This window comes from Lutjanus erythropterus, chromosome 21 (genome assembly GCF_056507025.1).
Source record: "Lutjanus erythropterus isolate fLutEry1 chromosome 21, fLutEry1.hap2, whole genome shotgun sequence".
NCBI classification, from domain to species: domain Eukaryota; kingdom Metazoa; phylum Chordata; class Actinopteri; order Lutjaniformes; family Lutjanidae; genus Lutjanus; species Lutjanus erythropterus.
Window position 1 is genome coordinate 12,383,708 of NC_139337.1, and position 27,392 is coordinate 12,411,099.

General features: G+C 39.7%; 2 protein-coding genes across 5 annotated transcripts in view; both read left to right on the forward strand.

The window, feature by feature from the left end:
• Positions 1–1,734: 1,734 nt before the first annotated feature.
• Positions 1,735–23,866, forward strand: pdcd6 (programmed cell death 6). Of its 2 annotated transcripts, none has more exons than XM_084746878.1 (6): positions 1,735–1,971; positions 7,692–7,753; positions 18,795–18,839; positions 19,870–20,040; positions 21,696–21,805; positions 22,965–23,866. In XM_084746878.1, the coding sequence occupies exons 1-6, from the start codon at positions 1,889–1,891 to the stop codon at positions 23,061–23,063; spliced, it is 570 nt and encodes a 189-aa protein (XP_084603004.1). In that variant the 5' UTR covers positions 1,735–1,888; the 3' UTR covers positions 23,064–23,866. The 2 variants fall into 2 exon arrangements, with proteins under 2 accessions (XP_084603004.1, XP_084603005.1); XM_084746879.1 differs by having other exon boundaries at positions 1,738–1,971; positions 19,870–20,028.
• Positions 23,867–24,014: 148 nt separating this feature from the next.
• Positions 24,015–27,392, forward strand: part of LOC146307383 (uncharacterized) — a 60,127-nt gene continuing 56,749 nt past the window's right edge. For all 3 annotated transcript variants that reach the window (XM_084746876.1, XM_084746877.1, XM_084746875.1), the window contains exons 1-2: positions 24,015–24,353; positions 26,060–26,230. In XM_084746876.1, coding sequence (XP_084603002.1) covers positions 24,212–24,353; positions 26,060–26,230 — 313 coding nt within the window. In that variant the 5' untranslated portion in view covers positions 24,015–24,211. The remainder of the gene's footprint in view (positions 24,354–26,059; positions 26,231–27,392) is intronic.

Genomic DNA, 27,392 nt, shown 5'->3' on the forward strand with positions numbered 1-27,392 from the left:
CTATGCTTCTACACTACATCCCAGAGGCAAATACTGTACTTTTTAATCCACAAAGGTCAGACAGACATTTAATGGTCTTATAGACCATGATGCATTGCTGTAGATTTAAACTAGTCAACAGTGGCCTACAAAGTAGTTAAAATTAGCACAATCTTAAACATCTACAGCAGTAAACAGCAGTAACATTAAAGCAGTAAAAATTTCTCTGATCTGTGACCAAGTGTGATCTGATTTTATGCTTTACACACCATGAATCTATGAACAGCAGGGCACAGCGTAAAGAGTTGCTAACCTGGCTGAGAGATGTTGTGTGCAGCGTGTGTGGGGCATGCAGCCTCTCTGCAATATTTCAAAGTCATGTGCTGTCAGTAAATGCCAAAAACATTTTGTAGATGCACCTTTAATGAATGACAATGGTAAAACCAGCAAACTGACAAAATCACTGTATTTCCTTTGACTGGTTTAAAATAAAAGCCAAGTCTTGTTTCGCCAGTTAAATGCTTTTAATGTTTTTTCCTCAGACCATCTATTTCAGACCAGCTCTGCCACACAACTCTGCCAGAAATCATGTGACTTGCAAGCTTGTGATTGTGTGCAGATCTCTGAAAAGTGGGTGTTGTTAATTCAGCTCTGAAAGAACAGTCTGCAAATATACAACAGCAAAAGTTTCAAAATAAATAACTGCCCTTTCGAAGTCTCAAAACTTTTCCCCCAACATGGGCACCAGTTTTCAGATCACCATACAAGGTTTCAAAACAAAATACACTGGGAGGACAGTGACAATTTTTAAATAATCTGTGTTGGAGAAACACTGAGAGTTTTTGTGATGAGGAAAAACTCAGATACAAAATGGTTGCAGAGATTTTATTTTTTTGAAGACAGGATGAAGACTGATCACTCTCAGTAACTGTTCTCCACAGTTCAGCACCTCCTTCCTTTAGCACTTCCTGCTTATTCCTTGTTATGACTCACATGTGACCGCATGAACCAATCAGAAGCAAGAAGGACTTACGTAAACGTGTGAGAACCATGTTTGGACATATTTTTCAGCTGACAAAGTTGTGACAGGATAAGTTAAGTGATAAATCTTTTTTTTTTTAAATTTAGTAATTTTTTGATTCAGCTTCTTAAATGTGAATATTCTCTGCTTTCTTTACTCCTCTCTGACAGTAAACTGAATATTTCTGAGTTGTGGACAAAATAAAACATTTGACAACAACATTTTTCACCATTTTCCAACATCTTCTTGACCAAACAACTAATCAATTAATTGTGAAAATAACTGACCAACAAATTGATGACACAAATAATCATGAATTGCTGCTCTAAAAACACTCAGCTCAACAATTTCACTATATTGTATTTTAAGAGTAACAGAAAGAAATCAAGTTATATTACTTTAATTTTGTGGTACTTGGATTACATTACAACTACTGTTTTTAACCGGTAGTTAGTAACTATATCCGATTACACTTTCAGAGTAATCCTCTCAACCCTGTGTAATATACACAGGACTGGGAGTGTGTGTGTTTTACGTCTGGTGAGGGAATTTCTTTAATTTAAATATTTTGTTAATTATTTTTAAAATAGAACGCTTCTTTTACTTTTACGGTGAAATGAGTTTAAAATAATTTTTAACACCCTCAGTATTACAGTTTCTATTTTTATCGTGCCGCTGAAAGGAGAGGAAAACGTGACGTCACCCGCCTTATGGGTAGTGGTGAATGATTGGCCACGCCTCTGTCCGCGAGGAGGCAGGAAGGCAGGCAGTAACGTGAACGTCGGGTGGCGGAGTGTGATTGAAGGCGTTCAGCGAAGAAACTACAGCGGGAGGAAGAGCAGCCCGTCGGTGTCACTTGCTCAGTTTTGACAGAGCATTCCCTTTAAAATGGCGTACCACAGTCCGTACAAAGCTCCGCCGCACATCAACGCTCCTCCGGACCAGGGCTTTCTGTGGAATATCTTCCAGAGGTGAGTGTTTCTCTGCTGTCTGCCTGCCTGCCTGCCTGCCTGTCTCTCACTCCGCTCCGCAGTGGAAACTACTGCTGTCGTTTGTGGCGCGGAGAGGAAGAGAGTGGGGCTGGGTGCTGGTGCTGGTGACTTGACAGCTTGGTTTTTTGTCTTTACTCCTGCGTCCTTCTAAACTATTTCTGTCTGACGGCAGTGCCCCGCAATGAAATTAGTGATTTGTCAGGTCTAAGGTTACCTCCTCTCAGTGGTGGAGCTTCCTGGAAATACTACTGTACAACACACAGCAATTACACGTCACTCAGCTGCTCACATTACACCGTATCCCAGCAGTGTCATAGAGCTTCATTATTGGCGTTTAATTGCCAAGAAATGAAGCCACAGGCTCAACCAATGAGCTGTGTTCCACACCAGTGAGAGTTTGCAAACTGGGGTCCAAGGACCTCCAGGAGTCCTTGAAGGTTTTTGTTCCGTGTTCTCCCTGCAAAAGAGACACTTCAGTATAAGCCTTTTCATCCAGAAACCGAGATACAGCAGCATGCTTCATGACTGAATTTTTCTCCAGTCTCTATCTGCACCAAGTCTGCACTAAGCCAGCACTAAAAAAAAAAAACTCTCAAGACGGGGTTCCCTAAACAATTCTAACAGATGAGAGTCTATATGACGCAGTGTCTATCTATTTATAGGATGCTGACATTAGAGCCATTGTACACAAAATTACGTTATTGATATATTGGATGATTTTCTCTCAAAACCTAATGTACAGAATATACATCATAGACATAAACATGCAACTATTGCAGTAATCCTTCAAAAGTGGTTATCCAACACTTGTGACAAAGATATGAAATGGAAGCAAGACATTTTACAGTCATACAATAAACTTTATTGTCCAAAATTATATTCAAGCACTGAAACAGTAAACTTTCACCTGTATTTTTGATGATTATAAATAACTATAAAAAGCATGAATAAAGCAAAAACATATGTGGATATTAAATCTCAACTAAGAAAAAAGGATGAGAAACCTACTGAATGCTGCCCATAAAGCTATCAAATATTCAGTTTTAAGAAAAAGCCTTGATATAGGTGCATATCATGACAATATATATAATAATATAATATATTACTGATGAAGATTGATTAACTGTGATAGGCCAGTATTGGGCTGATAATATCTTTCCACCAATATATTGGTCGGGCTTTAATTTGGCTGCATTTTTTCTCTAAAAATTGCAGCTTCTGCGATTTGGATATTATCAGGCATGAGAGAATATTTTATGAATTAATCTTTCTACAGTATCTGTCTGCAGTAAAAAAAAATCTTCTTTTCACAGGGTTTCCTCAAAAATTCTGACAGATGTGAGTCTATATGATGCAATGTGTATCTACTTACGGGACTCTGAGAGAGCACATTGGAAAGCTCTGTCCACAACAACCAGGGACTATATTATTGTGGTCCTGAGCTGATGTCACAGTATCAGTGGTGACTTTCAACCACTGATAGTCATCAATTTCACCATAGCCTGAGTCAAAAGTGTGTCAGCAGCTAAGAAGGTCACAGTAGTAGGCATTGAGGGAAATAGTTGATATGCCTTGGCCCCTGGTAGTAGTAAGCTATGGAGTTATGTAATACTGCAGAGGATTTTTGCCTGCTGCTTTGCTTTCTCACAACATTGAGATGCTGCACGCATTGCGAAGCTTGAAACACCCTTAACAAATTATTTATGTATGGCGCAAACCCCCTTAGAAATCAGGCCGGGATGTACATGTTTGGCTTTGTTTCTCTTTGTCTCTTTCATGCATGCATAATCTTTCAGCACTTCTCATGACTGTCATGACAGTGTGGACACATCATACAAATACAAGAATATGGCTTTCGTGATCATACAGCAGTTATTGCTCACATGAGCATTGTTGCTGCTGCCTCATCTGCTGCCTCTTGGTGAATATCTGGCACAGCGGCGCTGGAATTCCCTCAGTCATGTGATCAGAGTCAATAGAGCATAGTTGACGCGGGAGGCCTTTCAATCTGTGTGACTTCAACACCATGACTCACTGTCACCACTGTTGCTCTGTCTTTTGTAATCCATTCACATGCTTTCCCTGTCTGATCATGACATGGTGTTTCTCACGGTGAATGGTGAAGGTATACAGCAGTCCAATTTTGCCTATATTTTCAGATGTATGTCATTCCATGACTCGACACTGAATGAATCATGAGAAAGTCATTCTCCTGTTTTGCTTGCTTTCTAAAGAATGACGCTGGCATGACAAAAATGTTTGCACCCAACCCTTCAAGAGTCAAGAACAACAACAGGCTTTGAGTTGGACTTAGATCAACAATGTGGATTCGTTGCTATGGAAGCACAACAACGTGTTCGTTGACTGTCCGCTGGGTGAACACTGAGCATTTTGGAATGACAACATATTCAAACTCGTTAGTAACAAATTAGAACTTGTAGGAAGGAAATTTGTGAGTGACTGAGACGGTTCTCTTTAGTAAAAGTTGATGTGATCACACTGAAACAAGTGGAAACACTCAGAAAACCTAAAAATAGAGAGTCTCAACGGAAACACACCATGATTTTCTTGGAAAGTTTTCTGAGTACAGCTTTTAATTTGGAGGTCTTTCTTTTCCACTGTGACATCTCCTTACTTTTGGGCCGTTTATGTGGAAAGTAGGGCGGCTTTTGTTCCAGAAGCCATAGTCCAACCTGGTTGCTCAATTGGAAACAGTGAAACATGGGAAAATCTGAGCGGGATAACTGACTCAGCCATGATGTTTTATGTCGTCCGGCTGTTTTACATACAAGTTCTGCGCTTGATGGCGTGAAAGATGGAAATGCCAGATGTTTAACTGTCTGTGCTGCAGGCAGGAGGGAGTTTTAATGATGTTTTCACTTTTTTAGCTCATTTTACGTAAAAGTCTGGCGTGGTAATTTTACCTGAGGCCGAGTTAGTCAGAAGACGACGAGAGGACAGGAGGTGGGAGAGCTCATACTTTACACACATACTTCTTTGAGTTAATCCATCAGTGTTTGGTCAAGGTTGGGTACCCCCACTGCCTGCACTAACTCAACCACTCCTCACTTTCACCATGACAAAGCTCTCATTTATGGAGGCTTGCGAAAGCTGTTTTTCTCCCCAAGGAGACAGGCAGGTTTCCTTATGTTTGTTTTTCTTTACTTATGTGGGGGGAAGGTACACAGACATATAGCTGATCGCCGTGTAGAAAGCCTCGAAGGCTGGAGACATGGACATATGACCGCACATGAAGCGTCACAGCTGGGCGCGGAAACCCAGCCCACAGAGTCAGCACTGGGCCGGTCCTGTGGGGAGGGGGTTCCCCCGTCACCTCCCCTCTCTGCCGGCATTCAGACTGTTTGTCGAGCGTGCTCTATGTGGACAGGTCGGACCAGGCAGGTTGCTTAGGAACGACTGAGTCACACTAGATGTTTGACTAAGCTGCATTTCAAACTGTGAGGCCCGTTATATGTTTCACAGTCCAGCCTGTTAATGTGTTTATGTCTCTGCATCTCAGAGAAAGATGGCTCTTGGCTGAGTTAGGGCTGTAAGTCTATCTTAGTACTTACATTGTGTTTATGGAGATGGTTTAAAAATGAAAAGAATCCTCTTAAAGCTTTAAGATATTTTGTCATGTCATGCCTTTTTATCTGAGGGGGTTTCCTTCATGCTTGCTCATTCCAAACTCTGGTAGGGGCTGAGTTTTTTTTTTTTTCCATGACCCAAAGCTGCTGGGTGTCAGTCAGGAGATGATGACATGTCCAGAAAGTATTTCTAAGCTCTACTTTGACTGATTGAATACAAGAAGAAAAACTCAACTCCTAGAGGTTAAAATAAGTTATAAAAACATCTCACCACTCTAATCCACAAGAGTTTATTGGCATCTATTCAACCTAATAATACAGGGGGACTATAAAGAGACATTTGGGATGATAGAGCTAAGACAAAGACATAGCCATGCCAAAGTTTTTTTTCCATAATAACTTGAAAGCCTAATCATATCTTCTAACCTTTAGCCACTCAAGTGTGGCTTTCCTCTCCTCTCTTTGATGTCAGCCAGTGAGCCAGCACCTCCCTAGAAAAGGCAGCACTTCAGTTTTTTCAGTTGAACCTTAAAATACTGACACAGAATTAAAAATGAACTTTTAACGAAGGAGAGCCCAAACCATTATCTTATCAATAACAGCAGTAGGACTGCAATTAGTTTACTATTGTCAGAATAGATTAATCATTTAAATTATGCCTGATTGATAAAACAATAGCAATATGTATCAGCAATAGACACTTCATCGATAGCAAAGAGAAAATTGTCCTATAAAGTGTTTCCCTTGAATGCATTAAATGCAAACCAGCATGAAAGCATATAATGAATACGCTCTGGCTTGTAAACAGACTATTATATCCCTTGATAATGGAGTGTTCAACCTTTTTTCCCTATTACAAATAGGCCATTAAAAATGATCAATAATTATTCATATTGACTGAAATGAAACATTTTATATGACAAATCTTTCAGCTATATCACCCAGAGCTACTTAAAATAATTTACTAAGCACAAATACCAACCATGCTCTGGTTCTAGCCTCTCCAATATGAATGTTTTCTCTGTTTTATGTACTACAGAATGCATTTATGTCACACAAGAAGAAGTGTTTTTCTATAAAATCTGTGTTTTATCATTGTGAACTTCTAAACCTCTAAATCTTTGGGATTTCAACGGTTAGTCTATCAGAAAATACAATTCGAAGACCTTACCTTGGACTACCTAAAACCAACAGATTAATCAATAATGAATGTCTTTAGTTGCAGTCCAATTATTGATTTAACTGCCAGTTATTCTCTTCATTAAGCAATCAATCTTTTGGTCCATAAAATGTCAGACAGTAATGAAAAATCTTGATTTCCTGAAACCTAAGTTGACATTTGGGAAGCTGAACCAGAGAATGAATTTCTGCATTTTTGCTTTCATCAAAATGGTTTATTTATTGTTTCAGATCTAAATCCCATAGGCTCTGTACTCAGTGAAGTATAGTAGTGTAAAAATTGAAGTTTATTTTTATCATCATGCAAAATGTTAATGAAATCCTCTTGATGTTGACTGTAATCATGGTTCAGCGTTAATTTTTTTTTTTTTTTTTAATCATTTACCCAGTCAGGCAGGTGAGTCAGAAGTCTACTTGCCTGAAATCAATTTATACTTGCCCCAGTACAAACTGTTTTATTTATTAGAAGTTATCAAATAACAACAAAGTGAGTGGAACTAGCAACTAACATTTTTTAATCAATGTTTTTCATAGACTCGTCAAGTCTGTTTTTACTTTTGGTTTCACTTATAACTTCAAAAACATTTGACACAGCCTGGGATTCTTTCAGTCTGACTCTGCTGCTCGCATGACAGGTTTCTTGTATGGTTTCCAACAATCAGTTTCACTTTTCTGCCTCATGATCCGTGCACACACACATTCTCAGACGTTGTCTGGCCAGTATCAGGGGAACTGAGAGCGTACAAGCTGCCTTGTGTGTCCTGATCATAGAACTCCATTCATTCTCAGTGAACTGTTGAAATACTTACACACGCTCAGGAGGATAAAGTTTCAGCCAGCGAGTGTTGACGCCTGCTCCTATTATGTGTTGGAGTGTGTGGGTGTGCAAAGTCGTTAATGCAGGCGGTATCTAATCTGTGTTTTTCTCCCCAGGGTCGACAAGGACCGGAGTGGAGTGATATCAGACTCAGAGCTACAGCAGGCCTTATCGAATGGTACGTATCAGCGCCTGACTGTTCTGCCACTCCCTTTTTTTTGTTTCTTTCTCTGTATATCTCCTTATTTCTGACCATTTCTGCTTTATTCCCATCACCCTCCTCTCCTCCAGTCTCCATCTCCCCATCTCCTTTCCTCTCTGCTTTGTTCACCTTTTATTACTCCCTCACTGTCTCTTTTTTGATCCCTCCGCCTCCCTCCCATCTTCTTGTTACACACCATTGCTCTCTGCCACTCTTTGATTTAAGCAACTGCCAAGCCTAAGCAGGAAATGGATTGTGAACTGATTTTATTTTTATCCCGGAGTGGAAGGTGAGCTGAATAAAAATGAATGGAGATTTATTTTTGTTCCAGGACGACCGAGAAGCAGGTGAAAAGTTTATCGGTGTAGCTTCAAAGAGAACGTTTCAGTATGCATCAGTGTCTCTGTAATGACAGCCATCTCAATACTGTAATGGCTGCAGGTAGAAATTGTAAATCAGTGCAGTGTGTGTTTTCCTTTCATAACACTTACCTGAGTGGTGTAATTAAAATTAGAATCAGAGATCCAACAAGGGGATCACACAAGTAGTTTTATTGCATTAAATCAATGAGACTGATGCTTAACATGATGTTTGCCTCCTCTAACATAAAATGCAAACATTATTAACATATCCACCTAACTAGTTTACTATATACAGTAGTTTACGAGGTTTCTACCTAAAGTGTTTATCCAGACTTACCTTCAAGGGCAGAGGAATTTCATACCACATTATTTTCCGGGGTGACTGGTTAAAAAAAGCCCTGTTCATACTAGCACTTCCATTGTGTGGAACCTCGGATGCTGTTATGTGAAAGTGCAGGCTAGTGTTAGTAATCATGTCCTGCGTATTATTGGATTGGATTAACCCTAATTTAACCTCAGCCAAACCTATATTATGTGACACCATTATCTTTGTTAAACACATTGATTAGTCCTCAACCTAAAGCCTTTTTTCTAGTAATATTAAAAGTGAAACATAAACAAAAACAGAGAATCATCAGCATCTAAAACAAGGTTATTTTGAAACTGTCTGAGTCTGCCCTCACATTTTTCCTTATTGTTAGAGATGTCCCAGGATCCTAAGCTTTTTGGCCCGATATTTACACAAATGGTGATTAAATATTTATCTGACACACTGGAACAGCTGTATCTACTAAATCTGAACATCTTATTCTTCGGGAGCTACTTGATCCAAATACTGAATGACCTGAATCAAAATTATGACGTCTGTACGACAGAATTATTGATATGATATAGATAAAAAATCAACTGTGAGAATGTGACTCCTGAATTGACATGAAGTGGTCTTTTGGAAGATGTGTCCCTCTTTTGTTGTTTGAGAAAGAGAAACACTCTGATTGTTCAGCGACGTTACACAGTCGAGGCTCTTCGCTCACAGACTACCTGTAGCAGAGGCACCAGCTTGCACAGAGCTCACAAACCCGAGAACAGACGGCTCTAATTTTGGCTTGTTGTCAAGTTGCTTGTGGAATTAATATTAATTATTTCTTATGTTCACACACTTTTAATGTTTAAAAGTAAAAGGAGAGCAGTGCTGCAGCACAGCAGGCTGAGATGGACAAAGAGTTTGATAAACAAAAGATCCGATTTTGGTCAATTTTGATCGGCTAATCAGCTGACCAGCCAATGTCTGGATCTGCCCTAATGCCAATCCCTAGATCAGCTTGGGACATGTCTGCTTTCTACCAGTATCTGAGTTCAAGGACCTGTTGTTTCAAAAATGACTAAGAATTCAGAGTAAATCTGCCCACGTTACCATTGTAAACTGCGTATACACTGTGCTAGAGCTGAAAGATTGACAGGCATAGCAACAGTAACTAAGGCGACGGTCCATAGCTAAATTGAAATCCTGCAAAGAGTATTCTCTGTGCTTCAAAATGAGAGTCCAAATGAGGACTGAGAACAAATAACTAAAAAAAAATCAGCATGAAAAGGACCCAGGGATGGGACGTGAGAATTACAGCTGCTTGTGATGGAAGTGTAATCGCTCTTGGTCCCTTGTAGCTCAGGAGGAGGAGGAGGATTCAAACAGGATTAAGGGTTCGGAGTTCCCACTGGGGCCCTCTAAACAAAAAAAAAAAAAAAACAACCTTATGATTCTGCGAGGCAGTTTGGAGAACGGTGTTGAATAAATGATACAGCAGGTCATCTTCTCTGCTCAAATCCTGGCAAGTGAAGTCAGTTTTACTCTCGCTTGGACTGAGAAGAGCAGCAGGCTGGTAAAATATCTGCTTTCATGCCCACACACAGCACTGCACCGGCATTGCTTCTTGACCTTGCTCACAAAGATACTCAAGGTTCGAAATACGGTAACGATTAATGAGACGTATATTGCAGAGCACAGGTTGCCCAGAAACTGTAGAGCATGTTGATGTTTGTCTTCTCATTAAAATATAATATGCTTCCCATCAAGTTTATGGCTGAATAGCTCAGGCAGCTTTTCAAAGACTTTTCAACAGATTACTCTCCTTACAAACCCATTTTTCTGGGCACTTCAGAGAGAAAGAAAAAAAAAGAAGTGTTGGAGCCAGCAGCAGCAGTGAAAGAAGCTGTTATCAGGCTGCGCAGTGGCTCTGGCTCAGCATACTGATTAGTGTGCGAGTGTGTGTTTGCACACGCATGAATAAGCGCGTGTGTTTATCTACAGTATGTGCGACTGTTGTTCATCTCGCCTGCATTCATTCTGAGGGTCAGTAAAGTAGCCTTTTTGTTTTTACACACATGGAGCGTATGTGTGCAATTTGTTCAGTGTCGTGTGTGCGTGCACCTTGCTGCGCGCGTGCGTGTGGTGAACGGCAGGTTCTCCCGGTCCAGTCTCCGCCAGTTCATTAGGCTCGCTGTGATATGAAACAGAGCCAGCGAGGCTGAACACACACTGCACCGCATCCTGTCCTGCAGTTAGAGCCTGAGCCACCAACCCTGCCACCGTCTCTCTGTCTGTCTCTGTCTGTTTGTTGTCGTGGCTCTACTGATCCTGCAAATGTTGCTTTAATTTGGATCAGTTCAGGGTTAGGCTGCAAGTCATGATTATTTTCATTATAGATTTATCTCTCAGTCATTTTCTATATTAATTGATTGGTCATTTGATCCATCCATCCATGTTTCTCAAAGCCAAAGGTGATGCCCTCAAATGTCTTGTGTTGCTGATATCCTAAAGAAACCAGAAAATATTCACTTAAGAGGCTGAATTTTTTGTTTTACAAAATTACACAAAATGATACATTTATTATCAAAATAGTTGACAATCATTTAATAATTAGCAACTAATTGATGAATCAACTAATCATTGCAGCTCTAGTTCAGGGATAGATGCTAATATTTTTAAGCACTGGCATGGTATTTTTGATGGCTTAAATGTAAACTTATGTAAAAACTCCAGGGAAGTCAACTTCCATAACTGTGTCCACTTTTCCCATGAATTGCAGTGTGGCATTTCCTGAAGGCCATTTTCAGATAGAAAAGAAAAAGCTAGACTTCTCGGGAAACTGGTGGCACATAGGCCTGTCCTCCCCTGAACCCGCTGTGTCTTCATTGTCCCCAGAGTCCCTGCTGTATATTCACAGTTGTAAAACTGGCCTCCGTCAGTCTTTGAGGCTATGTCCCAATCTAAGAAGACAGCTGTGACAGAGCTAACAAACTAAAGCACAACTAAAGCACAGTAAGCAGAAGTGCATTGGTGACTTCAGTGGGTGCTGAGTCCAGTTCATTTGCCGCTCACCTAGCTCTTTATGGCCTCGGACCATCGGGACATGGTTAACGTTGAACCCTGCAGTTTCATACCATCAACCAAGCTTCGTCTGCCATCCACTGTTGTCCGTCTTGACCTCTTTCTTTGTAATCTACCTCTTGTTTTCTCGTCTCTCCTTTCTTTCTTTCTTTTTTTTTTTTTTTTTTTTTACTCCTCCTCCCTTGGGGAAGCAGAGTGCAGATAGTGTCAAGGCCCTGGAGGTAGGAGAGGCGAGGCAGGGGTTGTTGGGGCTTTGCTGTTGCTGTTTACACTCCTCCATCCTCTGCTGTTTCTGCACCACATAACTCCTTCTGCTTCTCTCCTTTTCAGTACTCTGCCTCCAATACCTGTTTACCTTTTTGCATTTCTGAAACCTGTCCGCCTCCCTTTCCATGTTTCTGTTTGTTTTTATTTTCAGAGTGAACAAAGTGTTTTGATGCTTGTGAGGCTCTTTGCTCACTGTGAAGATGATGTCACTTTTTCTAGTGTTAGCATTATAAACAAGACATTGCGTCCTCCTACTGGCAGATAACTCATGTGCTCACGTTAATTAGAAACTAACAAAATTAGAGACTGAGAATGGATGGAGTTGTTTTTCAGCATCTCTCCTCTCTTTTATCTTCCTTCCCCTTTTATCTCATCTTTTTATCCTCTCCTCTCCTCTCCTCTCCTCTCCTCTCCTGTTTCAGCTCCCTTCATTCCTCAGGAGGATATGGCACCAGCTCAGTGCCTGCTGTGTCCTCTGTCTGTTTGTCCTCTCTCGTTCCCTTACTTAGTCCCCACTTTTTCTGCTCTTTCTCTCTATTCTACCTCTTCTCCTCCTCCCTCTCTCCATCCCTCCATCAGTCCTGGGTGTGAGCATATCATCCCTGATGAGACTGATTGGCTCTCTGCCTCTGTCGTGTTTGGGCGTCTGTGTTTTGTGTGCACGCCTTGTAGCTGCGCCATTTGCTATAAATATATGAATCTTTTGGCCTCCCTTCGCTCAGCAGTGACTAGACATCATACCAACTTGCCATCATGTTCTCCCACTCTCCTGCGCACGCACAGATTTATACTCCTCCTCCTTGAGTTATTTATTTAAGTGTGTAGGAGCAGTAATAGCCACGAAAATTGCTGATACGATTGAGAGAGCACATGCTTGCTGTGCAGATTGTGGAGTCGGTTGTAGACTTGTAGAGCTCAGTTACACTGGGGTTGAGTTAGAAGGCAGCGAGCAATGATTTTTGTCAGCCAGTGGTGAGGTTTTTAAAATCCTGTCCTTGTTATCAATATGCAGTCCTGCTTAGCCATCTCCTTTTTTAATTCTCTCTTTTGGGGCAACAGTGTACATTACAAAGCATACATCAGAAAAAGGACAGCTTTATTACTTCTAAAAACCTTGTACTAAGGCTGTCACAATATCAAATTTTCACTATACGATTGTCATAGCCAAAAGAATTTGCAGTAACAGTATTATTGCGGTATCAATAGAACATTTTAAATCAGTCAAATTTACCTTTAACTGTGGATTCTGTCTCTTTTGGCAAATGAAGTACCCAAAAAATATGAGTGTAGGAAGGTGGAGAGAATGTAGCTGTACAAAAACACGCAGTTACATTATTTACATGCTATTATCATGTGTATTATTAACATAGTGTCAGTATTTCATTTTTTAAATATGATACATAAGGTTATTGTCAGTACTGGTATATCGTGACACCCCATCTTTGTACATTTTGGGAGTGGTTAAATGTGCACACAAGAGCCATGAAAGGTATGTCTGATGTCGTTTGGAAAGAAAATTAAATAAAAATGAATGAGATTTGCTTGAGTAAAACAACATAAGGTCTTGCATTCAATGCCTCCACAAAAACTGGCTGTAAAGGCTTTACATATTTGACCCACTGGTCCAGAATTTGATGAATACATTTTTCTTATGAGTTCAGCGTGTAAGATTAACAGGGATTTATTGGCAGAAATAGTGTAAAGTTCTGTATAATATTCATGTATGTTTTCATTTCATTTAATCTAAAATAAGAATGGTTGTTTTCAGTACCTTACTAACATTAATGTCACTTACTGTATCTTCCCCCTCCTGTATTACAGGGGACTCGGGAAGCTGCTTAACCATTTCTGTTACAGCTGAATAGTGGACGAGGTGCTTCATACACTCACTGACTGTGTTGCGCCCTGTGATTCTTAGCTAGTACTCTGATGGCACCAGTGCTGTTTATGAATGACTACATTCCTTGAGCCTAGCCTGCTGCTGTGTCTCACGCATTATGAGTATTGTTTGCCATGAAGCACAGAGACAAACAGAAACTGAAAATGACTTTCTGACTGACCCACTGGCTTGTGACTATTTCTAATAATATGATGCATACACGATGATTTGGCAGGTACTGGTGTTTTTAAATATCGTGGGAATACCTGGAATACATTGTTACAGCAAATTCAAGAGAAGATTTAGTATAATCACGATGATGATGCCTTAATATTTGATGAGAGCTGGCTATTGTCCTATTAGCTCTTTGGTTGTCTTTTTCCAATGCAGAGTGAGGCTGTTTGGCAGAAAGTGAAGGTTCTCTACACATAGCTTAACAATTTAATTTAGTTTTTGTCACAGAAATGAATGAAATGCTGAGACATAGGCCTAATGTGTTTTAAGTCTTCTTACACCACTTACATTCAAGAAGGCCTTGCAACCCTCTGTGAAGCTCTGGTGACCCTTAATGGGAGGCGGGACTCCCATGTTGGGAACCAGTGTAAAGTGTATAGTTTAATTCTGTGTTTATGTGTAAAAATTCATGTCATATGTCAAATTTGTATGTCCAAGTGTCTCACTGAGCTCCAGCTCAGCCTTTAATATGCGTGTGTATACACTGCGGTCACTCCATTCTGTTTTTCCACCAGCCTGCTTCTCTCCTCACCTCCTGCACTCCCTCTCTCCACTCCTCCTCCCCCTCACTTCTCCCTCTCTCTACCTCACCACGGGCAGTTGGGCTCACCAGTGAGAGAGCCCAGTGTGTGGAGTGGACAGAGGGTGTATTGTACCAGTTGGACATCAGACGCACACACAGACGCACACAAACATCTCAGCCATACTGAGCACCTCACACTGGGCAGCCGCAGTCTGTCTGGCATACACTGGTGACCTCACAGCTTGCTACTGGTGCGAAAAGTGTGTGTGTGTGTGTGTGTGTGTGTGTGTGTGTGTGTGTGTGTGTTTGTGTGAGTAGAGGAATCAGTGTTGCTGGAAAGGTCACAGCTTGTTCTTCTTTCCCCTGCCTTTGGTCATTTTTGTGAGAGCTCTAATGTTGTTGGAGCAACATTTATGCAGACGTTACAAAAGGATTTATGATGTTTCTGTGCCGCTGTCTGTCTTAAAGGCTGCTCATCTTGCAGATTTAAATTGAAATGTAGCATTTTGAGATGTATGTTTCCACTGTAATATATGTGGAAAGCAAGTCTCATGAGGTTTGTGATTAGATGGCCATGGTCTTAGCTTGATGAATCAGCCAGCCCCGTGTATTAGCTGATATTAACTTATTGCAGAATTTAGAAAAATATTCATTTTTCAACTGCAAAATGTCCTGTTTAGTAGATTTGTTGCTCATAGTTTGTTTAAAAAAATAATTTAAAGCACTACTCAAACAACCTTATCCTAAAAATATGTGTTAATGTTACGTGTCTATGTAAAGCCAGTGAAGCTGAACACACCCTTCACTGCATCCTATCCTGCGCTTAAAGCTAAAGCTGTCAACCGTGCCACTGTCTGTCTGTCGCTGTGACTACTGACCCTGCAGATTCTGCTATCGTTTGCATCAGTTTCACATCATCATCCAAGCTCTGTCTGCCGTGTTGCTGTTGATCCTCTTCTTGCACCAAAAGTAGCATGTTTACACAGATTTCTTTAAATGTGGGTAAACCTGTGACTCCTTTACTATTGCCTTACTATTGGACAACGCTGCCTTTCTGTTTTTTTTTCTGATGTGTGCTGGAAGACTTTTTTAAAAAAATATCTGTGTTCAGCTGTCAGTACTTTTGTAGCCTCTAAATGAATCTGTGGTTTTGTGTGATTTCTGTGGTTTCGTTTCTCTGTTGTTGTTTGATCTTCCAGATATCTGCTTTGTTTTACTGTTTCATGTCCACTTTCAACTGATAGGATTTGTGCTAAGTTACAGATTGAGTAACATTATGTACAGATTGCCTCACAATAAAATCTTTTACATGACAAAATAATTTAATGTTTATCATGTTTACTCTCTTAGTTTAGCATGTTAGCTTGCTAATATTTGCTAATTACCACTAAACACAATGTATATCTGAGGCTGATGGGAATGTCATTAGTTTTATAGTTATTTGGTCATAGACTTAAGGATTTGACCTGCTGATGACGCTTGATTAAAAAATAAGGGGATCAACAAAATTGAGTCATGAATGTATGTACCACATCTGATGGCATCCAATTGCTGTTATGACATTTGACTAAAAAAAAAAGTTGTCAGCCTCTTGTTGGTGCTGGAAGAACAGTCAGGGGAACCATGAATGTCTTTTTTCCCTACGCTTATTTTTTTGGCCTTTCACAATTGTTGTATTGTCCAGGCGAAGATAGACAGGAAAGGTTGGAGAGAGGGGGGACCACATTCAGTAGAGGGCCGCAGACTGGAGTTGAACATGGGCCACTGTGATAAGGACTACAGCTTTCATACGTGGGGCACATGCTCAACCAAGTGAGCTGCCAGGACGCCCCCAAAGGAAGCAAATGAATATCTGAACAAAATTTCATGGCAGTCCATCAAATAGTAGACCATATGAATTGGCAGAAGCAGTTTCAGTTTGGAGAATGCAGATAAACAAATGTATTGTTGTTGTATAACTCATTAGTTCTGTTATGGTGCCTGTTGTGAGGGGGGTCTGGGCTCGAGAGTGTGGCATTGGGGGAAGTATCTGGCACGGTTTACACCAATTAATCGGTGGTTACAGACCTGACTTTTAATGCATCTCATTGAGAGGACATGTAACATTCAAGTACAATCCATAACTACTGTCTAGGCTCTGAAATATTATTATAATTTAAGAGAATAGTTTTGTTTTTGTGAAAAATCAACCTGTGGGAGTCTTGAGGGTTCCGTTGGACTGCACTGCAGCAAATAAACACAGCCGTTTCTCTGACTTGGTACCACAAATTGGCCCCGCATCAGTACACTTATGATACTTTATGTTTGTTGCTTTATATCAGAGCTCCAATAGATAGAGTGTACAGTAAGTTTATAGATTCTGGCCCAAACCCCAGCTCCAGAAAGAGCCTCAGGCCTGGTCCCTCAGCAGCTCCACCCACAGTCCCAGACAGCCTTACCCATCAATAAAACAAACCGAGGAAGAGGAAGGAAATGTCGAGTGTGTTCTTTGAACGCTGAAGAAAAATCTGGAGCACTTACTGAGCATTGCAAAATCTTGAGGTCTTGAAACTCATTTATTTGGAAACTTTTATTAACTTTTTCAAAGGTTAAATCTAGGTGAAAATAAACCAAATACATTAAACAAAGTTTCCATGTTCTATTTTGCTTGCAACCTTTTTATTTAAATGAGTTTTTCTATTTCAAAGAGCTGCTATCTAAGCTCTTATGGCTCTCACTGCAAACCTGCTTACTGCTGGCATAGCTAAACTGTGGAGGGAAATCAAAAAAAACAAGCAGGAGCAGCACAGTGTGAAAAAGTCTCCACACTACGCCGGTGAGATCTTAAAATCCTGCAGATGCTGTTTTAGGGTCTGCAGATAGACTTTCAGGGAGAGATCTTAGGTCAGCAAAAGTAGGCGCGAGAGTTCAGGTTACTGCAACAAAAACTAAACGGAACCGTAAATGTTTTGTTCTCCTTCTCATCTGCTCTGGTCTCTTCTCTTTTGTTTCCTTTGCTCATCTGGTTATCTCCTCTTCTGTTTTTCTCTTTTATGCATTCTCTGGTCGCTCGTCTCATCTCCTCTCTGCATCCTCCCACGCTCACTCCTCTTTATTTCTGGTCCTGAACTGTCGGGCTTCTTTGTAATAAAGTGAGATGGTGAGTCAGCAACGATTTAGATACCCTGATAAATCTCATCGTCTTGAGAGTTTAGAGTGTGAAGTAGGCCATAAAGTATAAACACCCTGCTGAACTAAAGCCCAATTACTCTCTCTGACCATATAAGTGACAGGTAAATTCACATATGGTTGAAGAGATTTTCCTGGAGATGAGAAATAACCATTCTGTGTGTTTAGGGGTAGGACATAACATATTGCAAAACTTAACTGCCTCCAAGTCTTTTGTAAGAACTTCAACTTTTATTTCTGTTGTGATGACATCTTTCCTTAATGTGATTTTTTCCCCCAATTTGTTGAATGCTTTCAAATCAAAAAAAAAATTTACTTCAAAGGTGTAATCTGCAATTTTTTCCTGAAGAAAATAATGTGTAGACTCATATGACATAATCCATGTCAGTCATCATTAATGACTCACTAGATGTGTTTGGTGGTGGCTTTATCTGCAAAGACCCTGGCTTCTGCCTTTATTTCCTTATTTTTTTCTCTTTGTTTTCTGTGCTTGGGACATTTTCAGTTTATGTCATGAAGTGTTTTAAAAACAGCTAGGACAAATCCCAATGACTCTACCTTTAAGATGAGGGGGACTGTTTCCTGCAGCACTCTGTTATGGTGTCATCCTTTTAGTCGTAGTAGTTTAGTGGTCCTACAAGAAGGGCTGCAACTGACAATTATTTTCATGATCAATTAATCTGTCTGTCATTTTCATGATTAATCGATTAGTTGTTTGGTCCATAAAATGTTGCAAAAGAGTGAAAAATGCTCATCACTTTTTCTTAAAGCCCAAGATGATGTCCTCAAGTGTCTTGTTTTGTTCATAACCCGATGATATTCAGTTAACTGTTACAGAGAACTAAAGAACCAAAAAAAAGTATTCATATGAGAAGCAGAAGTCAGAGAATATGGACATTGTGTCTTTAAACACAAGGTCTAATTGTTGCAACTCTCCCCACCAACCTCAGTTTCTGTGCAGTCTCACAAATCTCTACTGAAAATCTCTACTCATTACATGAGCTTTCATTCCCTCATAATCGTCACCTGTGGAGCTGCATTATCTGCGTTTTATTATGGTATCTTCTGTGTTTTTTACTGCTAGGCAGGTCAAGTTATTAACTGTGTTTTTAGGTTTGTTATTCTTGTAACAGATACTGAAATAGTCAACTATGTCACTGTGATGGTATGTTCTTCATTGGTATTGTTCTGTCTCACAGGCACATGGACTCCTTTCAACCCAGTGACGGTGCGCTCCATCATATGTAAGTAGCTGACAAAGACATACACAACTCATTTTTGCACAACTACCTGTTATTCTCAGACTATGCCAGTTGTTTACCGCCTCCTCTCCATGACAAGCAGATAAATTAATTCAGTTTTGAGTGATCTGAAGGCAGGAGCAAACAAACTTATCTTTGGCTTCAGTAAGTGCTGCACTAGTGGAAACCTGCAGCCATCAATAAAAGGAGGAGGAGAGAGAGCATCTGGAGGAAATGGGAAAGTTTGTCTCAAAAGGCAGCTGTCGATTGCCTCAGACTACAAATATCGATCTGTTTACACTCCGGTTGTAATATGCAGCTGAGGTTAAAAACTCTTAACTCTGCAGTGTAGTTAAGGACTAGGTTTGCAGCTTCTTAACTCTACTACTGTAGGTCAGACTGTACTTCAACACTGATAAAGCTAAATATGTCATTGTACTAAAATTTATCTATTTTTTGGAATCTGAAAGGATGTGGCTGATTTGTTTCAGCACATTTTATGCTGTTGCTTCCAGTTTAGACAAATATGTCAAAAATATCTTTCCCCAGGTCTCATATGTACTTTGTTCCCTTTTTGTTGTGTGACTTGCAGAGTAAATCCCTATAATTCCATCGCGTCCCTTCCCACTGTACCATACTCAGTAAACCCATTGTTTAATAGTCCCCCAGCAAGAAGCATATCCTGTGATAACACTCTCTTTGTTGGGAGGTAATTGGATTGAACCGCACTGGGGTGAGGAGGGACGGAGTGGAGGGGAGGATGAAGCAGTTTTCTTTCTCGGTCTTATGAGGCTGGAGTTAGTCAAGTGTGAGACCCACACGTCTCTAGTCTCTGACAGTCCTTTAAAACTACAGTGGTAACATTTTTGTTTTCATATCACAGGATTTGTCCCAACTGTGTGTGTGTGTGTGTGTGTGTGTGTGTGTGTGTGTGTGTGTGTGAGTCCAAAATGCATAGAGCTATGTGTGTATTTATGTGTGAGTGCATGAGACAGAGTGAATAATGTCTTTACCTCCTCCCTTGCTCCTTCAGCCATGTTCGACCGGGAAAATAAAGGTGGCGTGAACTTCAATGAGTTCGCCGGCGTGTGGAAGTACATCACAGACTGGCAGAACATCTTCAGGACCTACGACAGGGACAACTCTGGCTTCATTGATAAGAACGAGCTCAGACAGGCGCTGACTGGATTCGGTGAGCAGCAAAGTATGCTTATGTATTTCATTTTGATGGATGTGGTGGAGGGCTCCATAGCTGCCTGTGGGACTGTCCTTTCACTGGGTTACAAGGTCAGATTTTGTCTTATCGGTTGCTCTGTGTTTGCTTTTGGAGATTGTTTTTAAGAGTGCTGCAGGTATGAACCCAGAAATGAGTTAGCATATTAGCACTTCTAGATCCATAGTTAACAGATTTTTTGAATGGGTTTTTGGTTAAATGGCTGATTTAAGGTCTTTGGCTACACAAGCTCAATAGATTTTCACGTTTTGTTCTATGATGTGAAGGACATCAGTTTTTTAAATTTTAAATTTGTTTTATTGCACATAAGAAAAGAAAATGCATTAAAGTTCAGTAAAAAAAGAAAAGATACATACAGAACATAGTGATTGGGAATTAAAAAGAAACCAATGCGTAAAATGTGTGAGAAGAGTCAAAAACGCATAAGGGCTTGTCAGGTGGCAAACAAAAAGGGATAGTTTGCTTCTTGATTGAATTTAGGCTAACACAGTTTCTAATATGACTTGAAAAATTGTCCCAAACTATTAATACTCATGAAAATTAAAGTTTTTATGTGTCTTAAAGGCATTTGCCAGCAAGTGACTACAGAGGTTGTTGCAGAATTTAAACGCCATCACACCAGACAGTTGGTTTATAGCTTTAATGTTAGCTTTTTACTCTTGGTGACTGAATTTGTGTTTCAAATATCAAGAAACATTTGTGAAGATTATCTTGCTGAGCAGAATGTGTTAGTAACCTTTAGTCTCCACATAGCAGATTTTCTGCACTAATACAAAAATCCCATTGGTTTTTTGTGGAGGGAACCAGAGCGACGTTAACCTCTTATTTTTGGCCTACAAAAATACGTCATCCCTGCAGCACTCCAGCCTTAATTTATACTCACTGCTCATGTAGTAAATACTTGTTATGTTTTTCCCAATCATTATTTAGTGCAAAAACACATTAATGTTTCAGACAAAGTTAACATGATTCCACAGAAATGTAACTTGGCAAATTATCTTTTTTCCCCTAAAACTTACAGTAGTTGTTAAACTATTTTTATTGTGATGAAATAAAATGACTTTAAATGTTGGAAATAACCATTTGAAAATGGCGTAGCTTCATTTTAACTTTGAATGAACAGTAGTAGCTGTTTAGCCCTTAGTCTGCTAGTAACTACAGGAGCTGAAAATTATAAATTAAATTTAAAAATGTAAAACAAAATGTCCCAAAGTTTTCAGGCTGTGTTTGACTTTTTATGACGTTTGTTTGTCTTTGTCATCCTGTGTCACATCAAGTGTTTGTGGTGTCTAAAAGTATTAACAGCTGAATCCATTTCATTCTACCGTATCATGTGTCACGAGTTGTTCATCTGGTGCAGCCACTCGCTCAGTTCCAAATAGTCCACGGCTCTGCAGCAGTCCATTTCAAAGTGTTATCCTTCTCTATAAAGTCATCACACGGCCAGGCTTTTTTGGACTTTAGAGTTGTTTCCTCCCACTACTGAGGAGTCTTGGCTGCCCAGAGCTGTTTCAAGGTCATATTTTACTTTGCAAGGCTGTGTAGGTGTCCATACTGGCGACTAATCAAAAAGTTAAAAAATATGTCCAGTATATTGTTAATGTCTGTTTTGCTGTTGTGTGCAGGCTATCGTCTATCAGATCAGTTCTATGGCACGCTGATAGAGAAGTTCGACCGCCAGAGGAAGGGACAGGTTGCCTTTGATGACTTCATCCAGTGCTGTATTGTACTACAGGTAACAAATTCAAAGCAAACTGTGTATGATTTATGTTTTTCTACATGTCTGCACATACATGATTATAGGATGACCTTTGATTCAGCACTTGAATCTCAACAGGGCTACTCTTGTATTCATAAGATTCAAAGGGGCGTTTTAATTATGCAAACACAGTACGGTCTTCCCTTTTAGATTATTAATCTCCTGTGGAAGTTCCTCTTGAGCCTGCATGTTCCGCCTCAGTAATTTCACGCACATACAGTTGTAGCGGAAGCTGCCAAGTGTGGCTATAACCTTTCATTAATACAGTAGCTGCAGCAGCTCTTCAGGTACTCTAGGAGAGTAATATAACAGTTGCTTTTAAAGTCCCTCGCTCATGGTTTCACAATAGCTATAACTGCACTTGGTTTGGCAACCTTTCAAGACCTAGATTTGAATGACTGACCTTAAGTTGATGTATCTGCACCTCAAGAAGGATGTGGTAAAGAACTGAAGCGCTTATTCAATTCAGTGACCTTTTTTTGAATGTATGTTAACATTGGCAGTAAATGCATGAAATGTGATATGATGATGTTGTAAAATTGATTGAAACCATGATGTTTCAATATGACATCTAGTCTGTATGAATACATGCATATCCATTTTGTATTGGATACTTTGGAGCAATGAGAAATTAATTTGATATTACAAACAAACCCTAATTCTAAAAAAGTTGGGATGTTGTGTAAAACATAAAACAGAATGCAATGATTTGACAATCATTTTTGACTCTTATTCAATTGAATATAGTACAAATACAAGGTGTTTAATGTTCAAACTGATAAACTTTTATTTTTGCATCACACAAGAATGGCAAAAGATTTTGCTTTCAAAACTTTAGCAATTAGTGTCTTCAGTTTTAGCTTAGTGTTGTTCAAAGACATGGTGATGTATCACAGTGATAAACATGCTTCTGTTCCAACTTTTTGAACTGTGCTGCAGGCATCAAATTCAGATTGAGTGTATATTTATAAAAAAAACAATATTATGCTGTAGTCAATTGAATGTAGGTCAAAAAGGATTTGCAAATAATTACATTCTGTATTTATTTAGGATTTACACAACATCCCAGTTTATTGGAATTGGTTTTTATTAAGCTCAGAGAGCCATATTCACTGTTTTTCCCTCCTTTCCACAGAGGTTGACTGACGTCTTCAGGCGGTACGACACAGACCAGGACGGCTGGATCCAGGTTTCATATGAACAATATCTATCCATGGTCTTCAATATAGTATAACGCACACGGATCACCACAGAAGAGCACAACTGGACACAACTGTGCCAAAGCTACCGGCACCTCCCGGATGTCTGCCATGGTGGACACTACAAGATTTTTTTTAAAGCTTAATATTTGGGCTGTTTCCCACAAATTTATTAAAATCGATACATGAAAACTGAAAGAAAACGACAATGAAACTTTTTTGAGGTTGCAAGACCCTACAGATGACAGTATTTGTCTGGAGGTACAACTACAATACTTGATGTATTAAAAAAAAAAAATCTTGTAGTGTTTTGTTTGATGACCAATATGAGCTGAGTCTGTGTTGGGGTTGGGGAATATTATGGACACACACTATGTCTTTCTGTCTGTCAGTCTGTCTGTTATTGTCAACAAACTTTTTAATGTCTTAACTTTAATTGATACGGTAAAAAAAATTAACTCTGTTGAGAGTAATGATGATGCATTGTAAATATGATTTAAGATGCATTGCATGCTTTTCAGGGAAATTTAGCCCCACGTTGAAGCATGCTTTCCCTTTATCTTGTCTTTTCCTCAGCCCTATTTTGCTCAAAGCCATGTTTACAAAACCGGTGAAAGCAGGTAATGTCCTGCTTTGAGATTCACTTGACATGCCAGCTTAAATGCCATATTTGTACAAACTTATTTTTAACAGCAAATCTTCAAATGTTAGAACATATAATTTTTGGTAGGAGGTAAGCATAATGCCTTTAGTATGGCTTATTTTTTTGTGCATGATGCCTTAAAATGTGTAAAAACAACACAGAAACAGAAATCTTTTATTAAAAAAAAAATGAAAATCATGTGTTGAGTTTGCTTTTTCATCATTTATACCACGTTGCATTGCAGGGGGAACAGTCGACATGTAAAGTGGCTTAATGTGTCCCTCTGCTGGACTGTAGTGGTTTTTACCACTGCAATGCACCAACATGTGTCCCAGAACCCTGTGTGCTGCGCTTGTTTCTGTGGGGGAATATAAAAGTGTTACGCTCTCGCAGCAAGAGTTGTGTCTGAAGTCTGAAGTTAGCTACCCTAGCATACATCGTAACCTGTATTTTCCACTTAATTTAAGACATTTTTAGTATATTTTTTAATCGTGCTAGCAGTTACTTTGTCGACAGTTTTGATTAAGGTTTTTCGTGTCAATGGCGCTGAAACATTTTCGGACGTTGACCTCGTTTTTAGCGTCTTCCCGTCAAAGTAAAACATTTGGACTGTCGATAAAGGCGAGTTTGTTGCCGGTGAAATCCTACAGCAGTACAACAGAAGGTGAAGACACGGGAACAGGTATGTTTGGAAACGTGCAATAACTTCATAATGTCAGTAGAAGGCAGCAGAGGCCGCCATAATGTCAGCGGTACAGACATAACACACCTGTACAAGTACATCATAGTTACATTAATGCGAGGACTCAAAGGAAGATATCACCAATAACATTGTTTAGAGTGAAAACAATATAAAACGGAGGCTAAAAACACTAAACAAGCTAATAAACATATCCACAATTCTATATTTAATAAACATATGGACTTTGAAGTTCCCTCATAACCTAAACGCTCGTTGTATGATTGATAAACATTTTTCCCAGTATACAATATATGCCATACATGTTTACCGATGTAATTAATAATCTTAAATGAGAAATGCACAATAACAAGGTCTTAAAAGTGGTAAACCTAAATAGTAAAGTAAATGGAGTAAAAAGCACTCTAAATAGAGTAAACACAGGTGCTACCAATGAAACTAATTAAGGGTCTGTTTCATTCACTCTGAATGTAAGGGGACATTAATTAGTATCATTGGTAACACCTGGGTTTAACTCAAATTGGCTGCTCCTCCTATTTTCATCTTTTGATTAACTCATTAATTATGAACAGAAAAGGTTTAAGCTGTTTTTTTTTAATACACTAATGTGAAACTATTGTTTATCTGACTGGTATCTGACATGAGATGCAGGTAATCATCAGTTATCTGTAACAAAAACTCATTGTGCATACCTGTTCTTAATTGGTTTCCTAGATTAAAAAATTGTTGTTAATGCATCTAAATGAAATGAAGGAGGTCACAGGTTCAATCCCATGACCAGCATGATAAATCTGGGTGGGAAATGTACTTGCCTCTCCCTCATCAGCACCACTGCGGTGCCCTTGAGCAAAGCAGCCTCTCAAGTGAAGCTGCTCTGTGGCTGTATTGGGCAGCTTCCAGGTGTGAATGTGTAATCATGGTGTTCCAGGAAAAGAGAGCATTGCTCTCACTGAAACTCCCCCTGAATAAAAGAGAAAGTATTATGTCTCTAAATTGTTATCCTAATTTTTAATTGCCCTGCTGTCTCACAGCATGCTGCTCACAGTCAGAAGTCCTAAAATGTAACTGTGAAATAAACTGGAAAACAACGCTACACACAGGTAGTTAAAATGTGGTTCCAGTCCCTGCTCTCTCTGCACTGCTTGATAATTTGTTTGGGGTGTAGCAGAGTAGAAAGGGCCGTCTGTGACAAATTGCCTTTCTTTCTCATCCTGTCCGACTTCACTTCACTTCACTGGGTTTTGTTTAGCCGTCCCTTGTCCTCAGAATAGCCTTTGTGAGCGAGGTTAATGCATCCAGTAGCTTTATTTTCCTTGCTGTTCTCTCTTGGATGCAGTCGCCTCTGGCTGCGGCTGACAGCTGGATTCCCTGGGATGACCCCAACAATGTCAGGTCAACTGCTTGCTGCAACCTCAAGCCACAATCACAGGCGCACACACACACTTATAAACACACACTGAGACTGAGCGAGAGCCAAGGCCCTCACCTCAGTCCAGACCATCTCTTTCATTGTTTCACCGTCTGTCGCTGTTTCTGTTATCAACTCTGTCCACATAAAACAATTTACATTCCATCTCCATCCCTCCTACCATGGGGTTTAAACTTAATGTCTCTGAGTCGGCCTCTCTCTAAGTGTTGTGGTTCATATTGGTTTCTGTCTGTGCATCTTTATCATTCTCTGTCATTAGTTGCGGGACAGACTGTGGTCACAGAGCGCAGGGGGTCTGTGGTTACCGTGGGGATAAACCGCCCCGAGGTGCGTAATGCGGTGAACCAGGAGACGGCGAGGCGTCTGCTCAAAGGGCTGGAGGCCTTCGACAGTGACCCAGACTTGAACGTGGCTGTCCTGCATGGGAAAGGTAAGAGAACTGAAAGAGATAAAATAGATGGATGACAATCTGCTTTTCAGTTCAGTGTCTTGCTTGTAGGTACTTCCTTCAGGAAGACAGAGAGATAGGCAGACATACTGCAGAATGTGTGCTTGGTTTAAATCTAGGGAGGCATTTTTGTCTCTACTTGAACCAGCCGTCCTCTGCATCAGTCATTATCCTCTAGATGCTGTGTTTCCTCTGCCTCGGTTTATCCTTTCCTCATTTTTCAACATGTCAGTATTAAAGAAATAGTTTAACCTTTTGGGAAACGTGCATATGTGCTTTCTTGAAGAGAGTTAGATGAGAAGATTGATACCATTCCTATGTCTGTATGCTGAATTAGTAGCTCACGCCAGCTGGAGTTGTCACAATACCAGAATTTTAAACTTGGATACCATACTAGTATAAACAAAAACGATATGTAAAGCCTTTTGATAACACACCAAAATTTAAAAAAAGTCCTAGGCACACAAAATAGGATTTCTTTATTGACAATATGCACACAGTGCTGGTACAGAAAATGTCAGTTAACACAGTCTGGTTTTGCTGCAAATTTCAGACAGTACAATAAACACTGAACTGAGGTCTTGAATGACCACTTATATATTGTTTATTTATAGTTTAGGTAGTTTGAATACCATAATTAACAGCTTAACCTCACTAATTATAACACATAACGGAGGTGTAACACATCATGTTGTGTGCAATAGTCTAACATAGGATTTTCCCCATATTGGTATCATAGAAACAAATCCAAACTAACTTTAGGAGTCCTTCAGGTTAGGAAATCCTAAATACTCAATTCTATATCGTTCAACTTTAATAGCTGTTACATAGAAACTGACATTTCTTTTCATCTCATAGAGCTAAATAACTCTTTAACCATTGATTTTTCTCATTGAAACATACTCAAACATCTATACATCCAAAAGAAATGGAGCAAAAACAACGACAGACACTTAACTTCGAGACAGATGAGTTGGAGGTGTTTGAAAAATCTGTAGAGAAATCCAAGGAGAGCAGACACAGTCTTTGTCAGATTACATGAGTTAGCAGGACACTTTGACACTATCTTAGACCAGGACCACAACATTTAATTTAAAATGGTATTTTGACACACATTTCACCTTTAACAGTAGACCATATTGCG

Bases quoted from the DNA above. Each gene is read 5' to 3' on its own strand.
- pdcd6 (XM_084746878.1), top strand. From the start codon at position 1,889: ATGGCGTACCACAGTCCGTACAAAGCTCCGCCGCACATCAACGCTCCT. The intron at 7,754-18,794 runs GTACGTATCAGC...TCTGTCTCACAG, and splicing joins ACAGCAGGCCTTATCGAATG to GCACATGGACTCCTTTCAAC. The intron at 18,840-19,869 runs GTAAGTAGCTGA...TTGCTCCTTCAG, and splicing joins GACGGTGCGCTCCATCATAT to CCATGTTCGACCGGGAAAAT.